Raw genomic sequence first — 14053 nt, forward strand, 5'->3', positions numbered from 1 at the left:
GGATTTATTAATCAAATCGCACGTACCATATTATACCATCTATACAAATAATTCCCCAGTATGTTATACATCATAATATGAGGTTATTACGGGGATACCTCAAAGTATGCACGAATACAGTACAGGCGAAGTAGCGACCGACGCGTAATAACCTTATTATTTCCTTACAAGGATACCGTACTTATCGGGGTAAGAGCCCATGCCTGGACAAACGCCCACCCCCACTTTTGACACAATAAAGAAGTTGAGGTCATATTCGGGCACACGCCCAGGGGGTATTTTTCTACACAAAATAAAAACAAAAAACTTATTTTCTATTCGTTGACTGTGGTTGTATTAACAGTTGACTTTCTTGAAGTCTGTCGTGATACTTATAAAAATTGTTAATTGCGTAAAACAAGGGGTGAACGCAAAATAGCTGTGACAGCGCTCTGCCTTCAGGGCAGCGCGTTCACCGCTGATTTTTTTACAGAATCATAACATTCAGCAAGTCTAAAAAAATAAATATTAAAGCAGAAACGGTAGTTCTCTTAGTGAAATGTGTCGTGGCCCTAAAAAGGGCCGGCCGTTTGGTTTGTGCTTCCTTAGAAACGATTCAAGCAAATCGTATAAGAAGAGCCGCTAAGCAAGTGTCGCACTCGTTCGGCTTTAGCGTCGTCGACAATGAAAACAATGTTGTAATATTGTAGCAACCCGTACCTGGGACAATGGTTGAAATCACGTTATTTTGGCTTTATAAATATTTTGTAGCAGCTTGCGAATCCATAACTGGGGCCAGCAATTTTGCAATGTCAGGCCGAAGACTGCCAACTTTTTTACCATCTTTTATCACCGCTATTGCATTTCTGTCATGAAAACTATTCTTCTGTCGTTGGATAAAAAAAAAACTTCCTATTTCAAGTCCACCTCGATATCCATATAGTGAGACATTAAAACCGCCGGAACTTGCTGAATGATAACTTTAACCGTGATTAATAAGCGTCGAGATTGATAAGATAGCAATATCACGATTTGACCTTTATGATGAAATACTAGTAGTGATGTCATTCTTAGCCAACCAGTAAAGCAGATGCATAAAGGTCAAAGATGATTGCTAGACTGTAAACAAAAGCATCGTGTGCCAACGCAGCAGAGCGAACCCATATTTTGTCTCTTTATTATGATTAGACATGAATGAAAAGTGCCAAGCTGACAGACTGCGAAATTCGTGGATTAAAAGTGCTAAGTCCAAATTGTGTGGGACAATATCGACGAACTTCAGGAATAAGTTGTATTGATTTTGTTCGACGGCTACAGTGACGCCGACTTGGACATTTGAGGGTTTTGAGTTTGACGAAGATGGCAATGAACGTACAAATAAAGATCTGAGAAGTTTTTTCAAACAGCTATGATTTTTTATAATTTTTACTGTGTAATTTTGTATGACGGTTGATTCGTAATTTGTCTAGACCGGAAATCCATTGACACGCAGATCGCCGCGAACCAACCGAATAGATGAATAGCGCCACCTGTGTTGACACAATGCCGGAAATCATTTTACGCAGTTTAACCCCTGACATTTTAATTCATTTTATAGTTCACGCGTATTGGGCGTGTTTGTCGGCGGGAAATCCTAATTCAAATGATTCCTCACTGACGATTTTTATTATTTCTGGTTTATTTGTCACATTATAAGCAATACATTATTTTTGTTTTACTTCTAGTGTTGCATAGCGTTCATTTATTTCCGTTGCATGTTTTCATTTGCCGTTCTATTCCCTGTTGCAGTTCGATCTGCGTGTTGTCAATTTTCGCGAATTTTCGTTTTTTTGCCGGGGATCTCCTGGCAAACGCCCACCCCTTCTTTTTGTCAATTTTCCATTTTCAGGACCCTGGACTTATACCCGGATAAATACGGTATATCGTGGGAATGCCGAAATCCGAGAATCAGCGAACTCCTTCCTGTGGAGTCCGGTCAAATCCTGATGGCAGCCATGTTTGTTTTTATTGTTGGAGAACGCTTTCGTTTGTAATCATTCTATATTTGGAATTTGCATCTCCTTATATGCTGGGATGAAAATACCCCGTAAAATACCGCAAAATTACGGCACGCTGTAACTCATGGCGTTGCGGTGACAGATGTATAATTATAATAGTAAAGGTTATGCAGAAATGTATTCTGGAAGTAATGAATACTTGATATTAAGCTGTTAGTGATGCCAAGATAATTAAATATGTAAATCATGATGCATATAAAGTAGCTTAATTGTGCAAGGAAACAAACATGTATACTTGACCATGTTAAAATAATATCTTTTTCAATTCTCTCAAATAACCCATTGTCATCAATATTTGTAATAAATCGCGAACATAGATCTCATCAATCATCTGTATTTTTCTTTCTTCAGATCTAACTTATTACAATGAATTGGAAAATACGATATGCCACCTACTGTGTAGCTGGTCTCTGCGTCCTTGGAGCCTATTTGCTCATGCGAGATGTATTCAGCTCATGTAAACAGAATAATGCAGCTATCTGGAAGAACACAAGTATTCCACAACTGAGAGAACAAATGGTATTTGACCAAACCAGAGACTGTTCTTGTCCACCCAAATCAATTGGTCCTCTTGAGAATAATACTCGTCAGAGACAGAAAAAAGAATACACGGAATGGGAACGCCAAGAAAGCAAAATGGCCGAGCCTATGACACTGTGTCCCGCAATGTCGCCTATACAATACCTGGGATCCGGAATCACTGTTGAGCCTCTAAAATATGTTCGCATAGTTGGAATTAAATTACATCCAGCACTACAAACGAGCAAGGAGTTAAATATAACACTAACTGTCAGACATTCTTTGGGTCAGCTTTATGTCGAATCTTCCACTATAACGGATTATCTACAGATAGAAATACACGGGAATGGCAGTTGTCAACTCTCAATAAACACAGTGAATATCAACGACATGAACACTGCTCTCTCCCATCTAGCCTACCATAGCACAGAACACCATATAAGACAGCGAGATTACATTGACGTCTCTATACAAGACTTCGATGTCGCCATCAATATTCTTATACAACGACACCATGTGCCGAGGCTCTATGATCCAGGACCTGGTAATGACATCAATAGGAAAGTCACCATTATTGCAAAGACATTCAACCGCTATGGCTGTGTTAATAAACTTATTTCAAGCATAAATCACTTCTATCCGAAAATGACGATATTGATTGCAGACGACTCTGAAAATAAACAAAAAATAAATGGAATAAACGTAAAGCATTTTTTAATGCCATTCAAAGAAGGCTATAGCGCTGGAAAGAATTTACTGGTCAGCCAAGTGCGTACAAAATATTTTTTGTGGGTTGACGATGATTTTGTTTTCACCAATTATACTATCTTGGAGCGCTTTGTAGAGAAACTAGAATCTACCACAGCTGAACTAGACTTGGTGGCTGGGCTAATCTCGAATATGAAAGGAATAGCGATGGAAAGATTCAGCAAAAATGGATGGACTGATGTTGAGCATGTTAAAGGTAAAAGTGGTGGCTGTCTTTTTAGAAGAAAACTACCAGTTACAAAAGTTAAAGAGTTTCCGAATTGCAAATTAAAGGATATGGTAATTAACTTCTTCATGGCAAAGACTGAAGCAGTTAGAAATGTGGGGTTTGATTTAGTGTTCGAACGAATTGCACACCGCGAGTTTTTTGTAGATGCGCTGGGTCATTTACGAATAGCTCAATGTGACGACGTCCAACATAGACCAGAAGAAAAGGATAATGATTACAAATATTACAGGCTAATGCAAAACCAAACCAAGGCCCAGGCAGGATATGCAGAACGTATACTCTTCAAAAACAACCTACAATGCTTTCAACCTTGGAGTCGCATTTTCCATTCATTTATGAAAAATGAAACAATCTAATTTAATTGGTGGAGAGAGTCTCTCTCGCTGGGCGGAATCTTGTAGATGGTATATATAATCCTCAACCATTTCACCAGATAGTGTAAATTGTGCACAAATCAACAAGTTTTATATAGAATTGTTTTTTATCATTATCACTTAATATATGAATGTTATTTCAATTTTGTTGTTATAGTTGAATATTGTCTGCAACCATAGTTGGCCAGTTGAATGTGGTACCTTGTGGTCAACCATGGTAGTATATAATTAACAACGATTACACTTCAAGATAACCATGTACATACTATAGTTATTATGGTAAATGCCAACAATTGTCGATGGTATGTGGCTGGCGATCAAATATTGACCATGGTCAGACAACACGAAGGGACATTTATAATGAAACTATACATTATTCGTTTTGCAATAATTACACTCCCGATAACAATAAGAATATTAAATTTAAAATATTGACTTGGAATTCAGCTGCCTTATTTTAGTGAACATAGTAGTTGTTTTTGTCAGTAATATATCGCTTTGATGATGGATATAAATTGTAGGCTGTGACATCACTGTTTAGTGACTAGTGGGATACATTTTGTAATCCTGATTTACTTCATAAACTGAATTTAAAAATGCAAGATAATGCAATTTCGAACTATGGAATTTCTCTGCAATAGTTATTTTGAAAGATAGGTACGCTAAGGCACAAAGGAATACTGTTTTACTCTACCATAAAATTGTATTCCAACGTTCACTAACATTATGAGCAAGCTTAATGGGGGAGAGTTTAGGTACCTTTTGGTTGAATATAATAGTACAATCAGCAAAAGCAGCAGTCGTTTCATGTCAGAATTGTTTTCAATCGTACAATGTAGGTTTTTGTAAATGTTTATTGGAGAAAAATTATAATGTTACAGGGAGAACAAAGTGTAACAAAATAGCCATGTTATGAAAAGTACAATGTTAGCAAACGTATGGAAGTAAACAATGCGCTCTACAAACAGAAAGACACTTGGTGTATTTTTGATGCTGAATTGTAAATTAATAAACTGATAAGTGAGTTCTACATTGGTTTAGTGAGCGGTGAAGTACTGAAGTAGTTTAAGGAGTTTCTGACTATTAAATAATATACTGTATGATCAAGTTTTTATTGTTGCCAAGTTGAATAAATTCATGTAATTTACTAGTAGCTACTTTCAACTGTACTGTCAAGAAACTTGACACACGTTAATTCCAATGAAAAAACTTGAAAGGCTTGATTTCAATAAGTTTTGGTTACCGGGGATGTTAATTGTACGAGTACGATGACACATCTAAATAAGTTATATAATTTTGTGTTTACTTCTCCTTTACAGCGTGGTGTTGCATATAACGGGCCGGAATACCATTACGGATTCCGCGCGTCATCCAGAATGAAATCATATCGAAACAACACGGCAGTTAAACATTATATGCGGGACTGGTATTATGGCGTAAGTGTGGTGTACCAATTAGTGATTTGAAGACAATGTTCTCCTCAGTGCAACACAAAAATAGCAAAAAATATAAACATATCGCCTGACTGACTGACATATAATTGTATACATGTTATTGTGATTGTTTACGAAACCAGTTTTAATAGGAGCAATAAAATCAGTTCGAAAACATAGCAGCTGCCTTTTGAAACCACACACAATAGAGTGACTGGTCATATATGTCATTCAGCGTGGCTTGCATTAATTTATAATAACATGATGACCTTATTTGACATATATTCATTAGATCAATTCAATAATTACCATAGTGAGTGCGCAGCTCAGACGATTCGCCGCATTTGACTTTTTTTGATTCACCATACGTGATGCAGTCTGTGAAATGACTGTCAGTTTTTCAAAATAGCGGCCTTTGCAGGTGTCTCAGTAAAGAGCTCTGGCACAAAGTTGAGTTGAATTTAATATTATGATCCGGAACACTCAACTGCATAGACACACATGACAAAATAATGCTTCAAAATTAATTGTCCGTGTTCGTTTTCACCAATTTTCCCTCGTCTCTGCTGTGTCATGTCTTTGCAGAAGTGCTGTTATATCCATCAAACACAATCAAGGCCTTCCCATACTTCCTCAGAATATATTCTCTATATATGGTGCACATTTTTCTATATGTAGGGAACCCTTTCAGCCAAGGAATGCGATGGATTAGAGCACCACTATCTAACACATAGAATACTGATCAATCAAGAGTCAACTTAGCCCACATAACAGCTGCATGTCCTGGCCTATGTGGTTCTCGAAGCATGAGCAAACGGATTCCATGTTATCGAAAGTTTTGCAACAATTATTAGACGTTGAAAGATAAAATATGGATCTACCTGAATTTGTTGATCATCAATTCTAATTGACGACCAAGTGTGATGACTTCACAACTACGTTTGAACGTGAATTCACCCGCTGACTGGCCAGTCATTGAATTCAATATCATCAAGCCAATGGATTTAGTTTTCTCTAGCTTTTCTGTCAGCATTAACACCATTCATTATGTTTTGTAGCCCTGTATATTGTGAAAAGAATTTGCGTCAGTCAGAGCTAGCAGCAATGTATTGGTATCTTTCATATCATGAAGCTGTTATGTTTTTGTCATTTCTTTGTTTTGCTCGCCATTGCTAATATAATATTTTACATCTGTGAGTTGCTGCATAGCTCATTGAATTCACCACATGCTGGCATAGATAGAAGCTAGACGTTGCTGTTCAGTCATTCCCCGTCCTCTGGTAAGTTCTCAACTCGTCTTAAGGCTCCTCATCAATACTTGCTCTATGACAAGATCTGTAGACAATCCTGAACACAAATAGTTACTTCTCCTAACCACATGGTAGCCAGTTTCAAAGTGCCTGTACACATCAGCGTGGTCAGTCTCAAAGCTAGGCATGAATTATTTTATTACCAAAGTGTTCTTGCAGTCTTGTTTTCATGTATATGTGGTCATAAGCTACGCTCTCTGAATCCATCAGAGAGATACTCATTTTGTATTAAAGAAATTAAGCCACTTTGAGAAATACCTGTGTTCCTTCCTCGTCATGTGGTCTACCATACTTTTTTGTACGGAAATGTACACTACATACATGTGTGTGGTATATACCATCAACATGTGCAAATTAGCTGATTTTCAGTTATGCAAATTAAACCTACTCCATATATTTATGTAGACGTTTTATATGTGGGCCTGAAGACCATTGCCAGATACATAGACAAGAACAAAATTCTGTTGCAATAGTGAAAGGTTTCACTATTGTTTCAGCTAAATTCACTGGACTAATATGTATTAAGGTATATTTTGAATCTTTAAGTATTGGAAGTAGAAGTCTCGGTAGGTTTAATGCTACTGTTAATATTGCGAGAAGTCCCACGGAATTAAAATAATTGATCAATATTAAATCAAATGGTCAGATCTTCGTGACATATAATATGTGGTTTTATTTTATACTGATGTGATACAAGGTCATTGATACTTTTCGCCCATCAAATGGGCCAAACATCGTGAAAATTGTGATTTTTGTGCCGATTACATTTTATTTGGGTTTTTTGTGACACTTTCAAAACAAAAAAGTTTCTCATTCCAACCACAGGTTAAATGTTTGCGAACAACTTAAATCTTTGTTTTTTCTTCATATGTTCATACATTTTTTCAGTCATTTTACTTCTTTCATGTGAAAAACTGTCTTCAAACCGCAAGTTAGTTGAAATATACTAGAATTGTTTTACTTTTAGATATATTTACAGTGGTTATTATACTTAAGGCATTGAAACTGAGGCGGAATTGGCCCTTCGAACTGCTAGCCAAGACACCTCTTTTCAAATAGGATCACCCAGATTTACATAAATCAGCTTACCCGGTGACTGTGGCGAGCACTCCAAAATCCGGCACTAGGTCTGTGGTTTCACTTTCTTGGAATTGCACAGATCATGTTTCCACCGTCATCTTCCAGAATATGCTAATTAGCATATGTACTGAGGTCATATTTAGGCCATGACCCAAACACCGCCCTCATAGCTGGAATATAACAACAGCTCTAGGTATCCGCCGCCTGTATTTACTCATGTGTTGAGCTACTGCTTATGGACAAACATCGTTGTCAAACAGTTCTACGTATTTGTTGCTGTTGTTGTTTTTGTTTTGTTTTTTGCGTGACGACTACGATGATAGGGAAGGAGTATTTCCCGGTACTTATAACCCTACTGGCGATATCCAGCATATCAGGTGAGTTCTTATTACGTTTTATAAATATCCTGTTGAGCGCGCATTACTTAGTTTAACCTGAAGGACATTTAATAGTACTTTATTTATATCAATGTCCCGGAAAGGTTGGGGATATGAAATATGTATAAGGTAATATCCGACCACTTGTTTTGAGGCTTACTCAAACATTGCTTCACGCCGTCAAACACGCTACAACTGCAGTGAATGCTGGGTTACATCCAGTTACCGATGTGCCTGCGTTGGTCCGGACTTGTTACTGGTGGGATTGGTCGATGCATGCCGTTTCAGTTACTCAAATTTTGCACGAGAAGGGGGGGAGCTGCTCCGCCATATCTAGACCCTACGAAACGCTATTTCCTGCACTTTGAGGAGCATATTTTGCTGTCACAAAGGGTTTCAGCTTGATTTTGGAGGGGCGACGCCCCCACGCAATATTTTTTTGTAAATACCATCCGATAAATGTCCTGAAGATTGCAACCGCGTTATTGGAGGACCTTGTGTTCAAACAATGCCAAGCAAGACGTGACATTTATTGCCACATTTAACTTATGCATGACACCGTGACGATATTTTAGAAGTATTTCAAACACTACCTGTCTGGAAACACTGAGACACGGTGAGCCACTGTTTATATTTAGGTCGCTATGGAACTAGTGTCAATGGACGCTGGTATGTGTTTGCATAACTTCCTGTTAATTTGTAGAGCTGTTTACGTTCACTTACACGAGGAAATACTTTGCAGCGAACACATTGGTAGGTGTACTGCATATTCTGCAACAAAAACAAAAGTTGTATTACAATGTACCATTACAGAACAGTCGATACAATAAATACATGCATGGGAGGAGTCCAGTAAGCGTTACAAAACTCCCAATCATGTTGTATCGTTCATGATTTGTTAAAAAAAATTGTCTTTAAAGGTTTTAACGATCTAGTATATGAGTATAGTATGTCGGGATATCATTGTCTAATGAAAATAGTAAAATAAATTCATAATTTTACAATTCGATCCCGGATCTATTTATTAATTTATATTTTTCTGAAAAAAAAATCAAAAATACACTCCGAATTCATGATTATTAAGTCATACACGGAGGAACAATTTATTTTGATCTTGGGGCTTAAAGGTATAACTTTATTTATAAATAATTGTGATTGTAAATGTCGTGCGTTTGTACGTGCGGTTTTTCTCTTGGTCCGTGGTTTTGGGTAAAAGACTCGCGCACAGTGTCAATCCTCTGTCGTCTTAATTTTATCATTAAAACTCATTATATTATTGAGTTGAGTTGCTGCAAGTCTGTTCCATTGGCCTCAGACTAGTAACAGAATTGCCATAATACTGTACGTGTCACTGCACAGGTCATACTCCCGGAGGGTTCAGTGAATTGTGTTTTTATATGCAATATGTTATAAGCTGTCTGTCATCTCTGCACTGGCAGGCAGTCACGGTGAAGGTCCTTCTCAGACAACAACACCATCAACGCGAAGCAGTTTGCGTTGGTGTCGGTGAACAATGGGGCGTACAAATGAAGTACAAATGCAGAAAACATATTTGTTGTTGTTGTGGAACTTCGTATTATTCGAATATGTAGATAAACGTACGCAACACGTGACACATTCCAACTACCCACTGGAGCTTAGTATCTTAGCCGTTAGGGATATATTGAGGGCGTGTTACAGAATATTTATTCATAAGTAACGCATTGTTCGATGAACATAATTTACATATTCTTTCATTGCGTGAAGTCACCCGATATTTGCCATGCAAATACGGGCACGTATTAGCACGTACCAGAAGAAACTGCCCAATGCCAAACATGGTTTCTAAAAACTTGGCTGGTGCAAGCTCATTTTTCCCCCACATATATACCGAATAACGTCTCACCAACATACCACTAATCTCTAAGTTTGCAACGAAGTTCGCAAGAAGACCTACACGTTATGGTGACAGAATTTGTTCAAACAAAGTATAGTATTTGTCAACAAACAATACAAACAATTGAACACTTACATTGTGAGTGTCTAATACAATCTGAAGACTATAACGAATGGGCGAGGGTCAGCCATTTTTATTTAAATTTATAGAGCGATATATTTGACATGCACAATCATCTTACATGTGTAAGTAGTTGGCATGGGCAACCACCAACTTGACATATTTTAAATTCACGGAAATGTCTACAAGACTAACTTCTTCGTTGAGTTATATCGTTGCACTAACTGGTCAAGTCAATGTCAAGGATATGGGTTAATCAAGTTACTACTCTGAATGACTAGTTAATGTATAACTATTTAACACACACCATTTGTGTTGACGCAATCGACCGGTTTCTATGCATTTTGCAGTGTAAAAACGATGTGTAGAGTACAAATCAAGGATAATTTATAATATCAACACTGGGACAACGTGCAGTATTCTTACCATAGTGAGTACGTAGCTCAGACGATTCGCCGCATTTGACTCTATTTGATTCACCATACGTGATGCAGTCTGTGAAATGACTGTCAGTTTTCAAAATAGCGGCCTTTGTAAGTGTCCCAGTAAATGACACTGACACACAGTGAGTTGAATTTAATATTAGGCCACACCGACTTAATTTTATGGATGACATCCGCGCGCGTGTTCTCAAAAAAATTAAAAAAATATCCGACGACGAGTCCCCACAGATCGGTTTTCTGTCCGGAACTTGCCGACTCATATTGTCACAAAGCGCCGGCTTGTCGTAAAACTACCTCAAAACGTGCCAATTTTGTTGGAAATGATTCTAACATGGCGACCACGCCACCAAAATACGTGAGCATAAAAGTTCAGTGGAAAAACGGAGGGATTGTTGTAGACTGGTACGCAATTGACGTCGGCCAGGGAGATGTGACGTTTACACAGCTATAGCGGCAAGCTAGTTTCGCCCAGACAACTTTAAGAACATATTGTCCAGAGTGGCTGTCCCGCGTTTCTTGGGAGAGAAATGGGAGAGAAATGGAGGTGTATGGTGCCTAAAAGTCGGTCAGGCGACAAGTCAGTTTGGTTGCTTTGTCCGCATTGAAGTCGACAAAACTGCAACGAAAGCAGAGGAAGCTCCTCGACCGAAGTCCGCTTCCGAGGTGAAGAAAATTTTCCTATTTTTTTTTTCATTTTCTGATTCGGATAATTTGCTTGCACACACAGTGCAATGTTTTGTTAGTTATTGTCATAAAGTAGTGATATGTACATTCCGCCTTGACTTGTACTGAAAATGGTGTTTATGCTGTACCTTGAATGCAGTGTTTCTGACTGAAGATACTTCATCATGACTACATGTACTAGACCTTGTCTGAAATGGTTATAGTAATGGTTATAGTAATACAGTACGAGATGTGTATATCAACATGTGTCTCCTACAAATAAAGACTTCTTGTTGTTGTTTTTTTTATACACTCTGTTCTGGGATTCATTTCGTAATACCAGCTCCGTAGTCCTGTGGTTTTAGCAGCATTTTTTTTTTTTTTTGCAGGATTTTTTTTTCGCCCTCTCGCATTAGTTTTGGGATCTCCAGAGGATGTCACCCATAACAATAAATCAGTGTGGCCTTATGATCCGGAACACTCAACTGAATGGACACACATGGCAAAAATAATGCTTCAAAATTAATTGCCCGTGTTCGTTTTCCGGAGGTGAAATTTTTCACCTGACACACGTTCGGAATTTATATATTATTTATTTTGAAATAAAGTTCGTTTTCTGGTGCCAGCCCTCTACGGCACTCCAAGTCATATTGCAAGTGATAACCTGTATTATACCTCTAGTAATTACTGAAAGTCAGTTTTAAATTTCTAAACACATGCAAAAGACGTTCCTACATTTTCGCTTATCGCCAACCAACAAAATCCACATCCACATTCGCGTCAATCCGATATATCTGTATGACAACTAAACGTCTATTATCAACAATTGATTGCTAAGGGGAAATCGATATTAGGTGGACATTGTTAATAATTCTGCGATTAATTCAGTTTTTGGTTTGTTTGTTTTATTTTATTCACAATTCATTCCACACACATTAAGTTCCTCAATATATTTAGGTTTGAAAATAAATCTTATATAACGGCGATTTAAATATATTTATACCGATGCACCCTATATGGGGCACACTAAATTTTCAAATAAGGTGTTGTTATGATAAAAAAAATATTATTTGTATTCGGTCGCTGTAACGTAATACTTCTTTTAATTGAATGGTGTTAGTTGTGACGTGATTAGTGTATCTATGTGTTTCATTTAATAAACATTCTTTGCCATGCGAATTCCTACGTCTCACGAAACAGTTCTAGTGTTGGTAATTGTACATTTACTCAGAGTTAAGCTGTCATATGGATATGAAACGTCATAAGCAGAAATCCGACAACTTGAAAACTGTATTCAAATTCACAGGACTTGGCACGTTATGTAACGTACTTATTATTAGGTGTTAAACTATACGCTACTACTAAATACTAAACGTGACACGCGTTTCACTACACATAGAGTGTATAGTAGTAAATAAATAAATAAATAAATAAATAAATAAATAAATAAATAAATAAATAAATAAATAAATAAATAAATAAATAAATAAATAAATAAATAAATAAATAAATAACAAATAGTAAATGTACGGTAGAAAATAGAGACAATTCACACATAGTATTTGCCTAATGGCAAGTTTATATTCGTAATATCACATTGTACTTCAAATTTGCTCATTTTGGAGTATCAATCAAAACACAACATTTATAACCACTTCATGTGAAAACCGCCAAATTAAATTCACGTGAAAATGTACAATTATAAAACTCATTGCTTGAATTCAGTGAAAATTAAATACTAGTCGTAACATGGACGCGTTCACAAGAGCTAATGTTGAATTTTGGTGTGTGTATGTATAACGCCCGTAGCGGCAGGAGTGTTAACTGATACAAAGCCGAAGGTGGCGTAAACCGTGTACTGTCTGATTACAAGTGCCGATGACGTCATACAAATATGTGAGCAAACTCGTTCGCAGATAAATATATTATAATGACAGTTAAACGTATTTATGTACAATGTAGAACGTACACAGTGAATCCTCTTGCCATTGACCGCCATGCCTGAATGTTGTTATTTGTGAATCAAGGTGTGTTTTGCGGCCCGTCCAGTTCTTTATTTGGCATAGCTGTTATCATTTCAACGCAGGGGTTAATTCCGTTGTGCTACACTATGTATTATCATTGTTCAACGCTCAAGGAAACCACTCAATCTATTGAATGCTTTTTTTAGGTTTGTTTTGCTTGTGGTCGACAGTACCACATACGATATTGCTATGACCACAAGTTTCTAGAACACTATCGACAATACAACTGGTGCCATTTTAACTGGCCCTTCTACTGGGCGTTTTCTCCTAGAATAAAATGAATACGGAAGAACTTGAACTTTTATTTTTTTAGATGTGCCTGACAAATATGTATCTTTCAATTTTACATCTAAACCAAACCGAATAGACATCTTTCAGAGCCACCAAATATTCCAAAAAGAGAACTACTGTATTATCAATATCAATACCATGGATCACTTTTTTTTTGTTTTATCTGAAATAAATATTTTAGTTACACTTTTAGCGGGGCCATGAAATTCTATTTAATGGCTGAAAAAAATCCAAAACGATTAAGTAATATGACCACGTGACACGAGTGTAGTTCACCGTGTTAATGTGTTGTTATGATATTTAAATATTATAAAAGCTGTACATAGTGCTTTCCCATAAACACATAACTTTCACAAATTTTATTCATGTACATTTATATTTTGCATTGTGACCAAGTCGTCTCTATTTTCACAGTTTCCACAAAGTGATCGGACAGTTTAAAATATATCACTTAATATCATCAGTACAATGCTTACATATATGCACCTAGCAATTGAACAAATATCTCGG

General features: G+C 37.0%; 1 protein-coding gene across 1 annotated transcript; it reads left to right on the forward strand.

Annotated features, from left to right (window-relative positions):
* Window positions 1-2402: 2402 nt before the first annotated feature.
* On the forward strand, window positions 2403-3908 carry LOC144357558 (beta-1,4 N-acetylgalactosaminyltransferase 1-like). Its single transcript, XM_078011697.2, has one exon. It carries the CDS (start codon window positions 2403-2405, stop codon window positions 3906-3908), a length of 1506 nt encoding a protein of 501 aa, XP_077867823.2.
* Window positions 3909-14053: the final 10145 nt, after the last annotated feature.

Source organism: Saccoglossus kowalevskii, chromosome 15 (assembly GCF_978046115.1).
Source record: "Saccoglossus kowalevskii chromosome 15, keSacKowa6.1, whole genome shotgun sequence".
Lineage (NCBI taxonomy): Eukaryota > Metazoa > Hemichordata > Enteropneusta > Harrimaniidae > Saccoglossus > Saccoglossus kowalevskii.

Bases quoted from the DNA above. Each gene is read 5' to 3' on its own strand.
- LOC144357558 (XM_078011697.2), top strand. From the start codon at position 2,403: ATGAATTGGAAAATACGATATGCCACCTACTGTGTAGCTGGTCTCTGC.